The 20,076-nt window shown below is 34.2% G+C and overlaps 2 protein-coding genes across 2 annotated transcripts in view; one reads left to right on the forward strand and one right to left on the reverse strand.

The window, feature by feature from the left end:
- Nucleotides 1–200: 200 nt before the first annotated feature.
- The window catches only part of LOC114336363 (sperm flagellar protein 2-like), a 57,326-nt gene continuing 37,450 nt past the window's right edge, over nt 201–20,076 (forward strand). The window contains exons 1-4 of the mRNA XM_028286717.2: nt 201–1,061; nt 6,230–7,029; nt 8,380–8,916; nt 11,462–11,722. Of these exons, the coding sequence (XP_028142518.1) occupies nt 343–1,061; nt 6,230–7,029; nt 8,380–8,916; nt 11,462–11,722 (2,317 nt within the window). The 5' untranslated portion in view covers nt 201–342. The remainder of the gene's footprint in view (nt 1,062–6,229; nt 7,030–8,379; nt 8,917–11,461; nt 11,723–20,076) is intronic.
- Nucleotides 15,408–18,991, reverse strand: LOC126887820 (zinc finger MYM-type protein 1-like). Its single transcript, XM_050655669.1, has 2 exons — nt 18,777–18,991; nt 15,408–18,302 (listed from the first exon to the last, which is right to left on the reverse strand). The coding sequence occupies exon 2, from the start codon at nt 18,250–18,252 to the stop codon at nt 15,436–15,438; it is 2,817 nt and encodes a 938-aa protein (XP_050511626.1). The 5' UTR covers nt 18,253–18,302; nt 18,777–18,991; the 3' UTR covers nt 15,408–15,435.

Genomic DNA, 20,076 nt, shown 5'->3' on the forward strand with positions numbered 1-20,076 from the left:
GGCGGTTAAGGCATAGGACCGGCCCTGTTACCTTCTTTGTATACCGTAAGTCCAAGAAATAGCAGAATACCTTGCCATATTTTTATCTGACATTTTAAATGTTAAAATCACAAATATGTCAAAACCTACCTTAAATTAGCTACCACAAAACATATGTCTAATTATTCAGGAGAATAAAACCCAATAACATTGTATAACTAGACCATTGTATAGATAAACAATGTGAATAATAAAGAAGAAGAACATAACATAATATAAAGTGGCAATTCAAATGTGTCATATTAGAAGTTGCGGAAAATAATTTGTATTTACAACATATTATACAGTATTCAACAAATAACCATGGCCGAAGTTGTCTCCCAATGGATTCAAGAAAAACTAGGAGTACTCGTCAGTTTAAACCCAGAAGTCTTCTGTGACGTGACTAGGGATGGTTACCTATTGAGCAAAATCCTCAGAAGCTACGAAATAATCAACGAGGACCAGCTGAGTTTGATCCAGAGAGCCGAAATAAAAGATATTTGTCTGAGTAATTTCCAGAATTACCTCGTTCATTGGCTAAAACCTATAAATATCCATCTTGAAGATGAAGATATAGCGAATATCACCGAAGGAAAGAAGTTAGCGTCATTGAGTATTTTCTACCGGGCGTTTTTAGAGTTACATGAGAAGGATTGTTTGACGTTTATAGCTAAAAGTAAGCTAAATGGCGAACTTCGAAATTCAGTTTCCAAATTCACGGTCTCGAAAGTGAAGGAAAACCCGTTTAGCAAATTGGAAAATGTGGAAAATCGCTACAACGTTCAGCTGGAAAATTCCTACGACGTGGTACATTGGCTTCAAGACAGGTTTGAAATGGTCATTAATAAGTGCAAAACTGCAAGAGAAGAGTACTTAGCTACGATAAGAAACTCAGAAAGAAGGGTATCTAGCAGTTTTGCGATTCCTGGTATTGCAGTACATCATCAGGCCCCTGTCTTCGATTTTTATGTGGATAATGCTTCTCCAAAATCTGTAGATTTGACCTATGATGAATTGGTGGAAGAGACTCGTAAAATAAGGTTTGTGGTTAAACTTATTTAGGACACTTACTCCAGGCTGTGGGTGAAATATAGGTCGATTTCAGGATATAATTCAGGAATTTTTGAAACCTATCAGGTGTTGTAAAGGACGATGCCAGGAATAACTTCTACTAAAATGTGACCAAAAATATTGTGAGCTTTTTTTGTTATTGCGATTTTCATTTGTTAAATTTGCAATTTTTAAAGATTTTTAATTTTGCAGCTTAGGATATTGATTTTAGAGAAAAACTTTTTAATAGAAAGTTGTAGTAAATTAAAAAACCTACAATTTGAGCTATGGTAAGTTTAATTTCGTTTATTGGTTATTGAAAAACAGCATACGAAATGTCCAAAATGGCCGTTTTTTACAATTGCGTTATTTATTGTACAAATAATTTTTTTTATTTTTTAAAGCTTTAAAATGAAGATCTTTTAATTCCAAATATAAAAAAAAATTGCAAGGCCGGATTAACGAATTTGTTGCTTAGATATTATAAATTGTTTATCCCAAGAGGTCAAATGTCGAAGGCTATAACTTTTTGAAGAAAAATCGTAGAGAGTTGTTGTAACATCCAATCTCCTTCTAAAGAGTTATATTTTCATATTCTGATGTAAATAAATGCGTAAAACATTTTTAAACCTCTAATTTTTAAACTAACTTCGACTAAACGAAGATTCATAAAAAAATAAAAAAAAATTACAACCAACTGAAGCCGAGCTAAATGTTGGGCTTGAAAATAAGGGGGCAATTTTCGTTATAAACATTTATAGCTGAAGCGGCCCTGTACATCCTATGAGTTTCTAACTTACAGATTATTGTTGCTGAAGACGAAACGAAGATTTATAAAAAAATAAAAATGTTCTACAACCAACTGAAGCCGAGATAATTGTTTCTTTTTTCTTAAATCGTAGTGCCTTTATTTACAACAATTAAGAAATTATTTTACAGTCATTGACTAAAGAAAGACTTATATTACCTTAAATTAAAAATAATTATAAAATATAGTTACAGTTCATTATTAAAAATTATTTTTAAAATCGGTGCTTTTGCGAGTGTCCGAATTTTGCAAATCGCCCGGCTCGCTTCAAATCTGCGCGCTCGGAAAATTTTTACTTAACTTGTATTAAATTTTGACCGAAAACAATTTAATAATATTACCATTATATTATACAGTGTATTTACCACTGTATTTGTTTTTCTTGATAAAATTTTATATGTGAAATCTCATTTCTGAAGAAATAATATTACAAAAATGATACATATATATATATATATATATATATATATATATATATATATATATATATGAAATACATAACTATATTTTTAATTTTTTCATTGGTATATAAATATAATAATAACAATGTTACTTCTTATTATACAATATAAAACTTTTTCTTCTTGTAGTAACTATTCGTTTTGGATGTTGGCGACCATCATGGCAATCTGTACTTGCACACTAAATCGGTACTGCTGCTCTAAAAAGATTTGTAGTTGTTGTGTTGAACCACGTACGTAAATTTTCTAGCAAGGTAATCCTTCGCCTTCCTGGTTCTCAGTTTCCAAATGGGGTTTGCCAAATTGCCATGATGGTCGCCAACATCCAAAACGAATAGTCAGTACAAGAAGAAAAAGTTTTATATTGTATAATAAGAAGTAACATTATTATTATTATTATATTTATATAACAATGCAAAAATTAAAAATATAGTTATATGTATCATTTTTGTAATACTATTTCTTCAGAAATGAGAGTTCACATATAAAAGTTTATCAAGAAAATACACAGTGGTAAATATACTGTATATTATAATGGTAATATTATTAAATTGTTTTCGGTCAAAACTTAATACAAGTTACGTAAAGATTTTCCGAGCGCGCGGATTTGAAGCGAGCCGGGCGATTTGCAAAATTCGGACGCTCGCAAAAGCACCGATTTTAAAAATAATTTTTAATAATTAAATGTAATTATAGTTTATAATAATTTTTATTTTAAGATAATATAAGTCTTTCTTTAGTCAATGACTGTAAAATAATTTCTTAAATGTTATAAATAAAGGCACTACGATTTAAGAAAAAATAAACAATTATCTCGGCTTCAGTTGGTTGTAAATTTTTTTTATTTTTTTATGAATCTTCGTTTAGTCTTTAGCAACAATAATATGTAAGTTAGAAACTCATAGGACGTACAGGGATGCTTCAGCTCTAAATGTTTATAACGAAATTGCCCCCTTATTTTCAAACCCAACATTTAGCTCGGCTTCAGCTGGTCGTAGAAATTTTTTATTTTTTTATAAATCTTCGTTTCATCTTTAACAACAATAATCTGTAAGTTAAAAACTCATAGGATGTACTGGGCCGCTTCAGCTCTAAATGTTTATAACGAAATTTGCCCCCTTATTTTCAAACCCAAAAATTAGAGGTTTAAAAATGTTTTACGCATTTATTTACATCAGAATATGAAAATATAACTCTTTAGAAGGAGATTGGATGTTACAACAACTCTCTACGATTTTTCTTCAAAAAGTTATAGCCTTCGACATTTGACCTCTTGGGATAAACAATTTATAATATCTAAGCAACAAATTCGTTAATCCGGCCTTGCAATTTTTTTTTATATTTGGAATTAAAAGATCTTCATTTTAAAGCTTTAAAAAATAAAAAAAAAATTATTTGTACAATAAATAACGCAATTGTAAAAAACGGCCATTTTGGACATTTCGCATGCTGTTTTGCAATAACCAATAAACGAAATTAAACTTACCATAGCTCAAATTGTAGGTTTTTTAATTTACTACAACTTTCTATTAAAAAGTTTTTCTCTAAAATCAATATCCTAAGCTGCAAAATTAAAAATCTTTAAAAATTGCAAATTTAACAAATGAAAATCGCAATAACAAAAAAAGCTCACAATATTTTTGGTCACATTTTAGTAGAAGTTATTCCTGGCATCGTCCTTTACAACACCTGATAGGTTTCAAAAATTCCTGAATTATATCACGTTTTTTCACCCACAGCCTGGGGTAACTCTCTAATGAACCAATATACTACCACATAACGGATTTTGACGTTTTCCAATTCGTCCGGTTGTTCCATGTGGCCTCTTCTATGTTTCTTCCTCTCAGCTCTTCTGGTTACCATTTTAGTAATTCCTTTGGTATTCCTTTTGTCAATACGCGCTTCTTCAGCAAGAATTTCTGCCCACTTTCTTTTGTCTTTCTTTGCTGTGTTCTTGACAATTTTATTCACTTCTCTATAACTTTCTCTAAGTCATTCTTTCTCTGCTTTCTGTTTTAGATCTTTCTTTGGGCATTTCTTTAGGCCCAGACTCCTTTTAGTGTCTTCTTAAGTCTGGTATCTACTCAGAAAACCTTATAATTTATTGAATGTCCCACTGTATTGTTTCCACGCATTTTACATTAAAATGTAAAAACCTTGAATAGGAAACTTGCACATTTTTTTTTGTTACATAATAATGTTCAGTTTTGTATAAAAATGAGATTTCCAAAATTTTACGCTTCAAAAACTCATAATAACTTAGAAGTACAAATTTAAAGTCGTCTGTATTTTAAAATAGTTCAAATGACCCGTGAATATGGTTCCGTTTATGGTTATAATTAGGTATATTCTTCTTCTTCTTCTTCTTTAGTTTATTGGCCTCCACCTACTTGGGTATACCTCGTCGCGGAATAAAGGAAAAATACAGTCGGAAAAATGAAAGAATACCCATGAACGAACATATAAAACACGCTGTATTTTCCTGTCACCGTGTCACAAAGAAAATTGACCAGCGCAAATACATGTAATCATTATTATTATTATTACATGTACTTGCGCTGGCCAATTTTTTATGTGACACGGTGACAGGAAAATACAGCGTGTTTTATATGTTCGTTCATGGGCATTCTTTCATTTTTCCTACTGTATTTATATTCTATTAACATTTATCGTATGTCATTGTATAATATACTATACGCTGTGAGCTCGTACGTAGAGGGGATATTTACAAATTCGCGAGCGCCAGTAGTGTCTGTAAACCTTTACCGCAAGTTTGACATAAATGTCAAAGTGATTAATTTAATGGTATATATTTTTACCTTAAATATACTTACGTTTTAAATACTGAATTTAAGTTTTTTTAATGTTCCGTAATGTGTAATTATAAATTAATCTATTAATCTTAGCGCCATCTACACGATAATTGTGAAAGTGTCCGAAGTAAGAAATTCATATTTTATCAATATAACGTCAAAATGATTAGCAAAATCTTAAAAAAAAAGATTACAATTTAATTACTTTTTTGCGCTGTAAATATTAAGCGATAACAATTAAATAATAAATTTAAAAATTACCGGTGAAAGTTGAATTAGTAGTCCGCTAGGAGCGACACCAGCGAAGCTCAGAGGGTATACCAGTTTGTTGACATTGGAGTTTGATATAGTTATTGAAGGAAAGGAAAGAAGGTTTACTACGGAAAATAAAACCATTTTGTAAAAGTACAAGTTTTCTATGAATAGTTCAAACGATCAAAAACACTTGTCACATAACTGTATTTTCTACTGACGTTTATAACGTCTAATTTAAAATTCTGCTGTTTACTTTATTGGAAGAATGTAAACATATAAACGGATGACGTCACGACGCGTTTTGGCCTGGCTGGAATAATTTGAATTTTTAATCGTCTTTAGGGACCAAACGAAAGCCAAACAAAACTTTTTTATCTTTGATACATGTTTTAAATTATGTTCTGTTGTGATTTATAACATTTTTTTCGAATTTAAAATTTTATGCAAGTTCCCTATTATTTATGTCGGTCTGTCTGTACATAAACATTATTAGAATAGATATAATTACAAATGAGGTGTCCAATGGGAGCATATAAATAACCCAAAGATAGTATGTATTAGAGATGAGAAATTTGACCTCGAACTTCCGGTTTTAGAGTTAAAACCGGAAATATTTTAAAGTGGTTGAAATAGAACATGCGATATATTATTCGATGCACCTTAGAATATTTTTAGATAAAAACGTATTTTACGAATATAATACACTATATGTATACGAATGACTAATTATCAAAACCACAAAAAAATAAATATCTTCGATTTAATATGTGTCTTTTTTTAGTTTTTTTTTAAATCTTCATATTGTTTGGTTAACTTTTTAGGACAAGTGCCTTCATACCAGATATCAAGCAAGCAAAAGAGATAACTCAAAAAATCAAAGATAAGTTCAAAGACAAAGCCGATGCTGACATTTTTCGAAAAGACATGGAAGAATACATCAGAAAAGTTTTCTGGAACAGACTCTTAAACGAAGAAAACCAAGATTTCGAAACCCACCTTTCATCAAAAATGCTAAAACAATCATTGTATGAAACACAGATGTTGAAAAAAATGGAAGAAATAGCTAAGCAGGAAGAACACATGTTGAGGAGTAAACAGATAATAGTAGACGAAATTATGAAAGAACAAGAAGCTTTGTTCGTGGAGAAATTATTGGAGAAAGACGACAGTATAGATAAAAAGAAGTTTGAGTATTATTTAGAAAAAGAACGACTAAATCAGTTGCACAAAGTTCTCTATGGGGAGGTGCGACGGTTGAGAGAAGAAAAGAAGCAGAAAATATGCAGAGATACTGTTAAAGCGTTGTGCGATATGACCATAAAGTACTCAGAGTTTCAATCATATTTTGAAGAACCTCCACAAAGACGAGTTCTTGACCAATGGAACAAGCTAATCGTTTCAGGACTCTCCTTAGAAGATCCTGCTGTTTCAGCGGTAGCTCTTATAGACGAAAAATCTATAGCTCCCGAACAGATAAAGCTTAAAGAACTGGAAAGACAAAGCAAAGCGGATGAGAAAGAGTTTGAAAGTTATGTGAATTTTGAATGGCCTTGGTTGTTGAGTCAGATTAATGTAGAGGAAGAAACTTTGTATAAATTGAATTGTGGAATGAACGTTTTGGGTAAGAAAACTATTATTTTTAGACAATGATGGCTACAAACTTCGCTTCGCTTCTATTTATTAAGTATTTTATTACTTTTCGCTCTTTTTTTTTCTTTTGATTTATGTGTATTGTGTGTTTTGTGTTGAGTTTTTTGGAGCTGTTGGCTTTGTTTCTTCCCATGCATTGTTATTCTTATTTCATTTTCTTAGTTTTCTATCTATAACTATCTTTTGATACCGAAGAAAATGAAAAGAAATAAAGCTCCGCGAAAAGAAAATTGATATCAATGTTTAGAGGCTACAACTTCGTTTTTCAATACCATTTATAACGGCGGACACCTAACTAATGGTTGGTCCAATTTATTGTTAAAAGCTCTATCTAAAAACACAACAACAAAAACCTGGGAGGATTATAGAACTTTCAATTTGTTAAACCATTTATTGGAAATTTTTCTGGATAATAAGGTAAGCAGGTGCCCAAATAGCGTCCCCTTAAGCAAAATCTTAAATTCTGAAATTTAATTTAGAGTTAAAATAATGGAAAAAACTTATTTACGCAACTCAACTCTACACCTAAGAGTTTTGCAGTACGATTCTACTAAATAAAATTTTTTAACCAAAAATAAATGAATAATCAAAATAAGGCAAATTTAGATTGTTTAGAAATGGTATCCCAATTCCGTCCCCCACCCATTCCCAGACAAAATCTGTGACTTTTTTTGCAAAACATGATTAAACAGTATTAATACTTATTTTATTAAATTTATTGAGATAGGAACATGTTCATACATGTTATATATACAGACATAAATTATAAACAAAATTTTTGATTTTGGTTGAAAATGAACACATCTCATGACACCACTTAAAGCAGTCCGAACACCTGATCCATTTTTCTATTCACTTTTCTTGTCAAAAACGTCCACAAATGGCACATGGTACATCTTCAACACTAGAACATGCTAGAACTATCCTCATTATCGGTTGACAGTGGACGTCAAAGGGGAAGGATTTAGGAATTTCGTTATATAAAACATGGCTGCTGCTCGTGACGAAACGAGTAGAACTGCACGGCTGTAACAACTGAAATATAATAATATTCAAAGAGCATTTTACTATTATCCATCGCTAAATAAGTCTAAACTTATCTTGAAGAGTCAATACAAGTATTTAAAATCTATTACATACTGCAGCAAGCTACTACAAAAATTATTTATGGAAAATTAAAGAGTAAATGAGTAAAAGAGTAAATGAGTAGTTTTTATATGATTATCTATATGCTTAAAAAATCCATTAAAATCTTTAAGTGGTACTGGGTACAAACTTAAAATACTCTTTGGATATAACTTCAAAATCGTTTCCATTCTAGGTCAAAAAGTACACCTTTTGCTGGACGAAAAGTATCCTTTACCGGCACTGCCCACACCACCCGATTTACCGAGAGCACACATCCGAGTATGCGTCAACGGCTTGTCCGACATAACATGTTTGCCCTTGCTATCCAAACTCTTGCAGCACAAGAATATTGTAGTTGTAGAGCTACAGGATGCGGTGACCTATTGCATGAGCGCTTATAAACACGAAATAGCTGTAACTAAGGAAGAAGAAACCAAAGATGATGCTTTGGAAGAGAAAGTTACAAAGGTGAAGAAAGAGAAAGTTGTTAAAGGGAAGAAGGGAAAAGCTGCGAAAAGACCTAAAAAGGAGGGTCTACAAACTAGTGTTGATCATCAAGATAAGTTGGTCCAAACGCCAAGAATTTTTCCGTCTGAAGAAATTGTGTTGACGCCTTTTGCAGAATTGGGGAGAATAGCTGAAGAAGAGTTGTCAAAAGGAAATGTACTGACAGATTATTTGTTGGTTTCGATGTTTATAGAATATTTAAGATCAAAACCTGATATAGAAGGTCAGTAGATAGTATGTCTTTTATTATACGTTGTAGTAGGTATCATGCAGGTAAGTGGTTTGGCTATCGTCGTATTAACAAGCTAATACGACTATACATATATAACGTTTCTCGGTCGACAGCTATATGAAACAATTCCTCGACCGTTCGACCTGTCCATTGTCTAATGTTACGCAGCCAGAGCCTGATTCTAATTCATTTCGATGTCACAATTTAATTTCGACTCCGCCATGACAGTCGCAATTTATAGCGATTCTTATTCATTTCGATATTAGTTCCAACTGCGGATATTATCGTTATCATTTTGACACTGCTCGGAATTTGGGTTAGTCCTTCTGTTTATTGGATTTATTGGCTATGCAACCACCGCAACGTTTGTTGATAGTCTGGGCAAATTATCGAAAAAATGTCATTTTGGGAAAAGTTATTTACCAGCCTTTTTATTGCTAAAATCGAATCTTAAGATTGCATATATTAGTAATATGGGTTAAGACAACTCCACAGAAAGTGTGTTATTTTATTTATAAACAAATTAGCACTCCTAAATCTTCTTTTTTTTTCAATTAGTGCTCTGTAACTCCTAAGATTTTTCATCTAAACCAAAAACACTCAAATAAAAATTCACCGCAATTTAGTTCTGCACAAAGATATTTTTTTCCGATATCCTTCAACAAAAATTTTACTCGGAAAATCCGAGTTTTCCCAAAAAATCTGCAATTTTCAATTAAAATTTTAGGAACGTAATTATTTATCAATAATTAAATAAATTGGTGACATGAAAGATTTTTTATAGTAGATTATATATCAGGAGGCCGACGACAATCTAACCAATAGTTTAGCAATAATTAAAATGTTAATTAAAAAATTTCTGTCGAAATAATAACCAGAAAGATTATGATATACCAGAATAACTATGATTTTCGTATAAAAAAGCACTATACCTATTCAACGTACTTTACAGAATTGAAATTGGACTATTTGAGCGGTCTTAGGAATGTTAAAAAGAAACAATTTTTTGGCTTAAAAACAAATGGAACCCCTCAGAAAATATCAGATTAAATTAAATTAAGTTAACGCTGTTGAAAAGGGCACGGCTTCTTCTTCGAAGAAAAAAAAATCGAATTGAGTGGTTCTAGGTATAACCGGTCAAATTTGACCGGCATTTGAGACAGAGTTATAAACAACAGGATTTCAATCTTTGAACCATTACCTTTTTATTCCGGTCCTCTTTGTACATACAAATTTTCATATCTTCAAGACACTCATAACAAAAAAGATTTATGTCACCAAGTTATTTAATTATTGATAAATAATTACTTCCCTAAAATTTTAGTTGAAAATTAAAGATTTTGTTTGGAAAACTCGAATTTTCCGAGTTAAATTTCCGCCAAAGGAAATCGAAAAAAAATATCTATGTGCAGAATTAAATTATTACAGTGAATTGTTATGTGAGTGTTTTTGGTTTAACATTAAAATCTTCTGAATTACATAGCAATAATTGAAAAAAGATTTCGGAGCGCTAATTTGTTTATAAACCAAATAGCAGACTTTCTGCTTACTTTGCATAGCTATATATATTACTAATATATGAAATCTTAATATTTGATTCCAGCGTGTCCAGCAATAAAATAGCTGGTACATAATTTTCCTTGTTTTATACTAATTTTCCCAGATTATTACCTTACATCTTTCATTGAGTTGATAATAATTCACGTTGTGAACATTCTCAATTATTATATTTCTAATTTAATACTATTCTATCTAATTCCTCCAAAACCAGCAAATTTCCATAAAACCCAGCCATATTAATACCTTTTACTTTAGTTTCCTTGCAAGAAACAAACAAAACACATCTCCTAAACTAAACCTAACATCGCTTTCGGCTTTCGGCCATGCATTCATGTCCGTGTCTGCCGTGTCACAATAATCTCGACTCGAAATTATAATATCAAATACTTTCTTGGAGTCGCAATTAATTTCGATAAGTCGCTATTTTGTGACATCATTTCGTTAGTTCAACTAAAATCCACAAGGCTCGCACAGTCGCATTTCAACTTCGCCATATTGATTGCGACTTGTTTTGAGTCGAAATTTGAATTACAATCAGGGCCCAGCCCAGGACCAGGACAGTTGTTTTCTTCCAACTCGGGAGTTTCCTTCAATTTTGCCCTGAATTATCAAGTGGAGTAAGCAATATTTAGGTCCTCTCATTATATGACCGAAGTATTGAACCATTCTTATTTTTATGATGTTGATCAATTCTCGCTCTTTGTGCATGGTCTTCAGCACATGTTCGTGGATATGTGTGCTGTCCATGGGATTCTGAGCATGCGACGGTAACACCACACCTCGAACGCTCCTAATTTTTTAAGATTCGTCATTTTTGTTCTCCAGGTTTCACATCCATAGGACAAAACGGACTAGACGGAGCACTTCGATACTCTTAGTTATAGATTACTTTTTATAAATTTTACCATATGAAACTCTATCTTTTTTATATGTAGAGTATTGTAAGACTTCTCAATTTTTATTTCACTATTTGCAGGATGGGTACTGATCAACTACCCAACGAATATTGAACAAGCCATTCTCCTTGAAGAGACTCTTTCTGGACTCAAAGTACCAGGAGTACCCGAATCCAGCAGGATTTGTAAAAGTTTGATCGATATAGTCTACATTTGCGACCCAGAAGATGACGTTGAAGAAGACGAACGCAGGTTTTCTAAGTTGGTGCGAGATCCTACACAACCATTAGAACCACCTGCTTATGATACAGTTCTGACAGGATTTATAAACATTTGTCCAGGTATTTTTATGATTAGGGTTTAGACTTACTTGTACATATTCATAAAATATAATGAAATCTTCCCACAGACTTCTAGAATATATTTTTCACTCTCAAGATTCAACCCACTGGCAGGAGTAAATCATCACCATTATTTCTCATTTCTCTGTAAGTTTCCATCTTGTTCATGAAATAATCTAGTTTGGAGTGGTTTTGTTTCACCTTTTGTACATAAGAAGTTGTTGATTATTATCTCTATTTTGAAAGAATGTGTTAACAATCGTCATATCTAATGCTGTCGCTAATTCAAGCATACCATCCAGCTTCATTTCTAGTTCCAAAGCCTACTCCTCCATGTATTGCTTCATATCCTGTGTTGGATTGACTCATATGTGCATTAAAATCACCTCTTATTATGACTTTCTTAAAAAAATCACTCAGTATGTTTTTTAATTGATCATAGAAAGCTTTTCTTTCATTCTTACCTAGCCCTGTTTGAGGAATATACACACACAACTCAGTGGCGTGCGGTGACATTTTCGGAAGGGGAAGCGATTCAGTAAGAGTATAAAATTATTTTCTTACGGAGGTCGAGATCAAAATACAGTGATGAGTGCGCTAATAACCGGCAAAATAGCACAAAAGATGGAAAACGTATTAAGTTTTGAGATAAAAAGAAATGAAACTAGTCGAGCTGGGAAATTTAGCGATATTAACCCATCCATTTACATTATATTGATTGTTTCCCACCTTTAGACGTATCGCACGAGTTTGGCAACTACCACTGTCACAATGACAGTTTTAGTTGACATACTCCTCTGATACGTGTAAAGGTGGGAAATAATCAATATAATGTAAATGTATGGGTTAATATCGCTAAATTTCCCAGCTCGACTAGTTTCATTTCTTTTTGTCTCAAAACTTAATACGTTTTCCATCTTTTGTGCTATTTTGCCGGTTATTAGCGCGCTCATCACTGTATATACTATGTGACAAATATTTACCTACTTAATAGCTAAATAGTAGATATATACCTAATATTATACTACTTGTTAACTTATATGAATTAAAAACAAAAACTATAAAAAATTACCTGTAAAACGAAGCAAGCCAGCAAGCAATAGTGTTTAACCCAGACTGAGAGACTCTTGAGAAAGCCCCTTGAGAAAGACATTCGGGTGATACAATTCATTGGGGAGAGGAGGATTTACTCCTAGAAGCAGGCGTCACTCCATCCCGCCCCAATGCTCCAGACCATCCACTTCCCCCCGATAGCACTCTGATGCGCTATAGGGGCTCTTTATCAGCAAAGTGCTTATCATGTGGGAGTCCTGGGTACAAGGACTCACACACGAAATCCTACCCCGATCAATGCAGTCCAGCGTGAGGCGCTCTATTCCCGCTGTTTCTAGTGACTTATCGATCTGTATTGCTTGCTCGGACCTCTACTCCGGGCTTAGTTTCTTTAAACTTAAAAAGAAGAGTTCCATTTAAAATTGTTATTATATTCCGAGGCATTTCCACAACACGCACCTTTTAACACTTATTTATATTTGAGGTCTATTCTCCTATCAACCAGTGCAAATTTGTCTATAACATCGTCGTAAAATTTTGGATTTTCTGACAATTGTTTAATTCATTCTTTTTCAATAGATAATAGGGCTAACTTGGAAAGTCTGTCTTCGCTGGTTGAATTTCGTGTAAAACTTTTAATGCGTTTTAACACTGAAAAACTGTGTTCAACTGATGCACTTGTGGCTGGGATAGTTAGTACGTACTAATTCACACAATTTGACCACTTCACACAGGGACTTATTTAAACCAGTAGTGTTTAAAAAATTTAACAGGTTCCTGGGAATTTCTTTTTCACTAATGTCACTTGTTTCATAAACGACACTTAACTAAGAGTTCAAAGCTGGGACATCAAAAAAATTTTCGTAATTTAATCGTAGGGAATTAAATGCCTCTGTGGGAAATTTTGATGAGTTATAATTGGATATATTAAAATTACATAATTCTACAAATTTTAATTCGTTAAAATTTTGAAATCGAGAATTCATTTGTTGTATGATATTGTCAAAAATTTCGATGTATAATCGTCGATAGGAGTCTCTCATCTATTTGTCTTATACAAAATCCAATGTCATTTGACTTCGTCTGTAAAATGTCAAATAAAATATCAGTAAAAGGAAAAATCTCTACAAAAACATTTAGCAAAAAATTGAAATCAAAATTTTCTTTAAGCCAATGTAAGTACCCCTTAGCAGCGGTAACAGTCTCAGCATCCCATTTTTCTTTATTATCCCAAACGTCTTGAAAAAAGTCTATCAATGAATCACGGTATTGAAACACCGAAACACCGAGCAACTTTTGGAAACCTTTTCTGAACGTGCATATCCAAAGCATGCGTTCTTTTTGATGATTTTGAAAAATATGATGCCAAGCCACTTAGCGTCGAAAAGAAAACTTTAACGTCTTTAATATTGTCCATGCCTCGAGATAAAACCAAATTAAGTCTGTGTGCTAAACAGTGAACAAAAATTGCATGTTTAAACTGTTCCTTTACTTTAGCTTGAAGACCTGCTAACTGACCAGCCATTACTGCAGCACTATCATAGCTCTGAGCGACAAGCTTGGAATTACATTCTAGCTTAGAAATAGTATCACACACAATTTGAAACATAGCCTCTGCAGTCCGATCGCCAGTTATGTTCACGAATTCTAAAAATCTCTCTTGAGGAATACCATCAACCACATATCGCACAACAATGGATAACTGACAAAAATTGGTTACATATTATGTTGTTTCATCAAGTGCAATTGAAACAAATGGAGCTTTTTTATCTCATTTTTAATATGATCCACTACAACGTCAGCAGTACATTTAATTAAGTCATTTTGGATTCTGTTTGAGGTACCTCGGAAAACTGTGGAATTAATAAAATGATTTTTTAGGGTTTCATCATATTTTGCCAAAAAATTTACAAGGTCTATACAGGGCCGGATTAACACTTTTGCCGCCCATGGGCCAGAGGTCTGCCTGCCGCCCTAGCGGGGGTGCAACACCGGGGGGGGTCCGGGGCCCCCCCCCCGAAAAAAATTGAAATTTAGAGGCAAAATAACGCATTTTGGGACATTTTCCAGCGCTCAACTGTCTCTTGATATTGTAATGGTTTTAGTACCTCTCATGATGAAAACAAGAAACTATGTCCTAAAATTGCGTTTTATTAATTAAAATAAACTATTTGACAAAACTCCGTTAATTACGAAACCATTTTCTACAACCGTGATATTCCATTACTTAAGATTACAATAATAGTAAATAAAATCGTTGTTGATATTATTTTGTGAAACATCATGCAGCTCGTAATTCCCAAACTCAACAATTCTTTTATAGTTTTATGACTATTTTGGCTGAGAATGATTGATTTGGAGTGAAGTGAAAATTCGGCTTCGTTACTCGGCGACGGCTCACCTGTGAATGTGCCCGCAGGCTTTGAGCCATAATCGGTCATTGCTGTCGATTTATGGGCAAAAACAGGACAGTTAGGAAGGGGCTAAAATTAGTAAAAGGTGTACAGAGTAAGACTGCAAAATAAATGATAATTTCTGTATTGAATATAGGATAATAACAAATATATACAACATCGAAATATAACTGTTCAGAGCATACAAATCACATATCCAAACAAATAACTTACTCACTAAATTAGCTTTGTTAAAGTAAATATAACTTAAAACTTCTTCTTTCTTGCACGTGCATTGGAAAAATCATCAACAACTGCACTGAAATCGAGTTTTGTTGTCAGTTCATGTTCTATGGCTAAAACAGCCAGGCTGACGAGTCGTTCTTGAGTCACTGTTGAACGCAGATAGTTTTTTACTCTTTTCAAGGTCGAAAACGATCTCTCAGCAGAACAGTTTGTAGCAGGAGTTGTCAAAAACATTTTCAAACCAATAGCCACGTTGGGAAACAAGTCCTGTAGATTTTTTTCTATCAAAAATCTGTACAAGTTTGATAGTGAAAAGTCTTTTTCGGCTTCTTTGTAGTTTCCTCGGATCAGAAGTCCTTTCAGATGGATGCACTCGCATATAAACTCTGACTCTTCAATGTCTTCAATATAGATTTTCTGCAAAGACGTCGCGTTAGCAGTAATTTCTTCGGTAGTTAGAGTCTTTAATTTTGTTAGAAATGAAAACTTTGCAACGAAGTCTGTGTACACAGAGATCCTTTTGTCTAACTGAAACTGAAGTGTTTCCACGATGATGTCATAACTTTGTTGAAGACAATTTCCCCTAATGTCATCATCCTCATCATAAGTTCTTTCTTCATCTTCTTCTGAAGATTCATCAAAGAACCTCTTTCTTTTCGCCTTTCTTTTTGGGCGATCAAAATCTTGCTGCACCTGCGGCTGCGTCTCTTGTGGAAGTTCTGGCTCATCGTTCTGTCTCATTTCACCTTGCGCAATTTGCAGTTTTTTTTCGCCCTCTTTCTTATAGTGGGTAAACATGTCTTTCATGTTCATCACATACTCTGTGAGTGAGTTGTACAGGATTACAACGCTGTCCACGGTCATATTTTCAGCCTGGATCTTTTCACTGACTGAATTAAATTTTTGAAGTACATCTCCCCAAAGGGCTGCCATGAAACATGTTTCTAGAGACATTAGTTTTCGCAACAACCCTTTGGCTTTGGATTGTGTCTGTTTGTTTTCATGATTGCTTGAAGTCATGTCTATCAGCGTCTTGACCATGGGTTTGTAGTCTTTATTAAGGCTTTTGCAAGCTTCTTCCCTTGCAGACCATCTTGTAACACTGAGAGACTTCAACGACGTGTTCTTGTCCTTTCCTGTGGCCGTGAAATTTGACAGAAGAAGATTCCACCTGTGCGTAGAAGACGAGAAAAAATTGTACAATCCTTGCAAGAGATCAAAGAAATGTTTTGCAAGAGAACAGCATTCTGCTGCGCTTGATCCCACTAAATTTAGTGAATGCGCTGAACAAGGCACATAAAATATCAAGGGATTCTTTTCTTTAAGTCTTGCCTGCAACCCCGAGTACATTCCTGACATATTTGACGCGTTGTCATAGGACTGTCCCCTACAGTTTTGTATGTCCAATCCTTTCGACTGTAGGAAAGAAAGCACTGAGTTCACTAGTTCTTCACCTGTATGACCTTGATTTTTCATAAATTCAACAAAATGTTCTTCAGGGATTCCCAATTCATTCACATACCTTAATATGAAAGACAATTGATCAATGTGTGTTACATCAGGGGTGGAATCTACTATTATAGAATAGTACTTGCTTTTCTTAGCATCATTCAAAATTGTATCAATAACGGTTTTTGCCATTATTTCGATGAGTTCTTCACAAATGGTTGATGATAGGTATGACTGTTTGCCTTTACCCGCTTTCCCATATTTTTCAATGTGTGCTTTCAAAAATGGATCAAATTCGGCAATCAGCTCCAAGCACATCATATAGTTGCCATTTGAAAAAGAACCAAATTTTTCGTCAGTCCCCCTAAAGGCAAGACCACGCGAGGCAAGTTTTTTTATTACGGCCACCACTCTCTGGAGAACTGCCTTCCAATACCTTATTTCTTCTTCCACTTGGTTTTGTAGAAGCTTATCGATCCTCCCGGCTGCTTCTGCTCTTTGTTTGTATACTATTACACTATTGTAGTGAACGTGCGAGTTTTCATGCTCTTTTATTCTCGCTGATGCATGTTTCCAATCACTGAACCCATTTTCAGTAAACTGAGTAGAGGTCGAACTAAACAATTTGCATGGACCACAGAACAAAGAGCCTAAACTTGGTGAGTAAATCAAGAAATCTCTATTTACAATTTCGCCATTTGCAAGTTTTCTGTCGAATAGCCATTTAGCCAACACTCTTTTCCTGTCTGGATATTGCCTTTCAGATTTTTTAAAATCGCAATCTTTATTTTGATTCCATCCATTTTTAACAAAATATTCCCGCGTCTCTTCATTCACTATCCATAAAGCAGGATCATAATTTGGTTTCAAATGGACAGAAGAGTCAGGTTCAGAGACTGTTAATTGATCTTCAATCTCGTCAACAACAAAAGTTAATTCGGATATAGCTGGTTTGATCTTGTCAGTATCAACACATGACGAAGCTGAAGGTGCTGATGCTGAAGGGGTTGAGGGTGAAGCTGAAGGGGTTGATGCTGAAGCTGAAGGGGTTGATGTTGAAACCGGAGGGGCTGATGCTGAAGCTAAAGGGGTTGATGTTGAAGCTGAAGGGGCTGATGCTGAAGCTGGAGGGGTTGATGTTAAAGCTGAAGGCACTGATGCTGAAGCTGTTGAAGCTGAAGGCGTTAATATGGAACATACTTCTAGTTCTACTTCACAAAATTCTTTGACACTTTCTAAAAGCACTGGTTCTGGTGGCACTGGTAGGTTACTTCTTGTAAAAAATGTATCAAGCTTCGCAGTTTTATTTACAACTTCTGTCAATTTTTTTTTCTTCTCTTCGGCTACTTTTTTGTATTGCCACCCACTGAGCCGTTTGCGTCCATCCATTTGTACAGCTGCTTGTTATAGCATCAATGACATCGGAAGTAAAGGTCTGACTGTAAAAAAAAGAATATCTGTATAATTCAAAACTGTAGTACGATACGACAGGAAAAATGAAGCGAAAAAATGAGGGAAGCGAATTTCCTTCCATTACTTATTCAACTCATTGTGAAACCTATACGTATGGCAACATGCCGAATTACATTTTTCCTTATAGAGAACGGAATTAGCTAGAAAATCGAAATTTGCCTTAACATTTTCAGAAAAATATGCTCTACACGAATTTAAAACATAAAGAAGAATTTTTCCCATACGGGCCCCAAAAACCAAAATTTTGGGGTAAAACCCCCCCAAAAAGGGGGTAAATGTTATGGGATTCTTTTGGCTAAATAACTTAGCCGAGATATTGCAAAAAGGAAAGTGTGTGCGTGTGCCGAATTTGAAGAAAATCGGTCAAAAATTGCGACCGCTAGAGCGCGGTCTATATTAACTTACATTACCATTACTATAAACAAATAAATATTTCTTACCTCACAAGTTACAATTTCAAAATGTTACTCCGCTCAAAACAAATTACAAAAACGTTAAACCTAAACAGTTAGACAGACTGCAGTACGTGGAGTTGAGACCAGACAACCGAATGACAATGGCGCGTGGCGGTGATGGAGTTGGTGGGGGGAGGGAAGCGGCAAGGCGACAAGACGCCTGCCATCAGCCAATGCTAGCAACTACTACGATCCCACAACTAAATTTCCCGTGCGTAGCGTACGATACAGACTGCCGCCTCGCCCCTTCGACTCACTTGGATAGAGTGGCGTAGCGTAGTGTACTGCGACACATTACACCGCGCAGAGTGTCGCGTTATAAATAAATAATAAACAATAAAATAGTTTTTTAATATTTAATGCTCAGGTTCACTGGTCTTGATAATCGATAATAAAGCTTTATAATCAATCAAAAATAATTACACTTTTTTTTTCTCAAATCCGCCGCCCCAAAATTTTGCCGCCCTGGGCCGCGGCCCAGTTGGCCCGTGCCTTAATCCGGCCCTGGGTCTATATAATTTCCTCGATTGGCCGATTCACTTGTTTCATTATGACCTCTGAAACTTATTCATGTTCTCCCAAGAAACAAGTTACATCAATCAACCGTTTTAACACATCCCTATTTTTCTTAACGCTTTTTTCATTGTGAAGTCTATGGCTTATTTTTAAATGATTGTCCAAACTATGTTCAATGCGATATGCCCCGAATGTTTTTTCTTTAATTGTAGCACTTAAATTGCACTTACTATTTACATGTCGATTTACACTTTTGTGAAAATTATTTAAATCTGTAATGCCGACCGAGTTTCAATGTGTTTTTTCGCTTGTATTAAAAAGAATACAGGGCCAACAAAATAATTTTGATACAATTTTGCAGCCAGTTAACCATTCATATTTTTCATAAAAACCCACATGGAAATGTCTGGTAAATTTCTTTGCCGATTTTTCCACTTTTGTCTCCAAATTAATGGGCTCCTTTGACCTACCAGACTTAATAATGTCCACTTTCTCTTGATAACTTCGACTTGAAAATCCTTTTTTTAATAAACTACACACAATACAAATACAAACACAGTTTTCTATATTATTCATAAATCCACAGGACGGTCCACTCGCTCCTTCCATTGCAGAAAAAGATAAACGACAGCACAAAATTAACAATTTAAAAAAACATCGCCTCGTAAACCTACGAATTTCGACTATGCTGGCCGTAAGGCGACGAGAGTAGCGCTTCCAGCGTAGGAAAATTCGCGCGAACTCAAGATGACTTGTCAGTGCACTCAAA

The sequence above is a fragment of the Diabrotica virgifera genome, chromosome 7 (assembly GCF_917563875.1).
Source record: "Diabrotica virgifera virgifera chromosome 7, PGI_DIABVI_V3a".
In the NCBI taxonomy this organism is placed as follows: Eukaryota; Metazoa; Arthropoda; class Insecta; order Coleoptera; family Chrysomelidae; genus Diabrotica; species Diabrotica virgifera.

What these genes read in the sequence shown, in the direction of transcription:
- LOC126887820 (XM_050655669.1), bottom strand. Translation starts at nt 18,252, where the DNA reads ATGGATGGACGCAAACGGCTCAGTGGGTGGCAATACAAAAAAGTAGCC.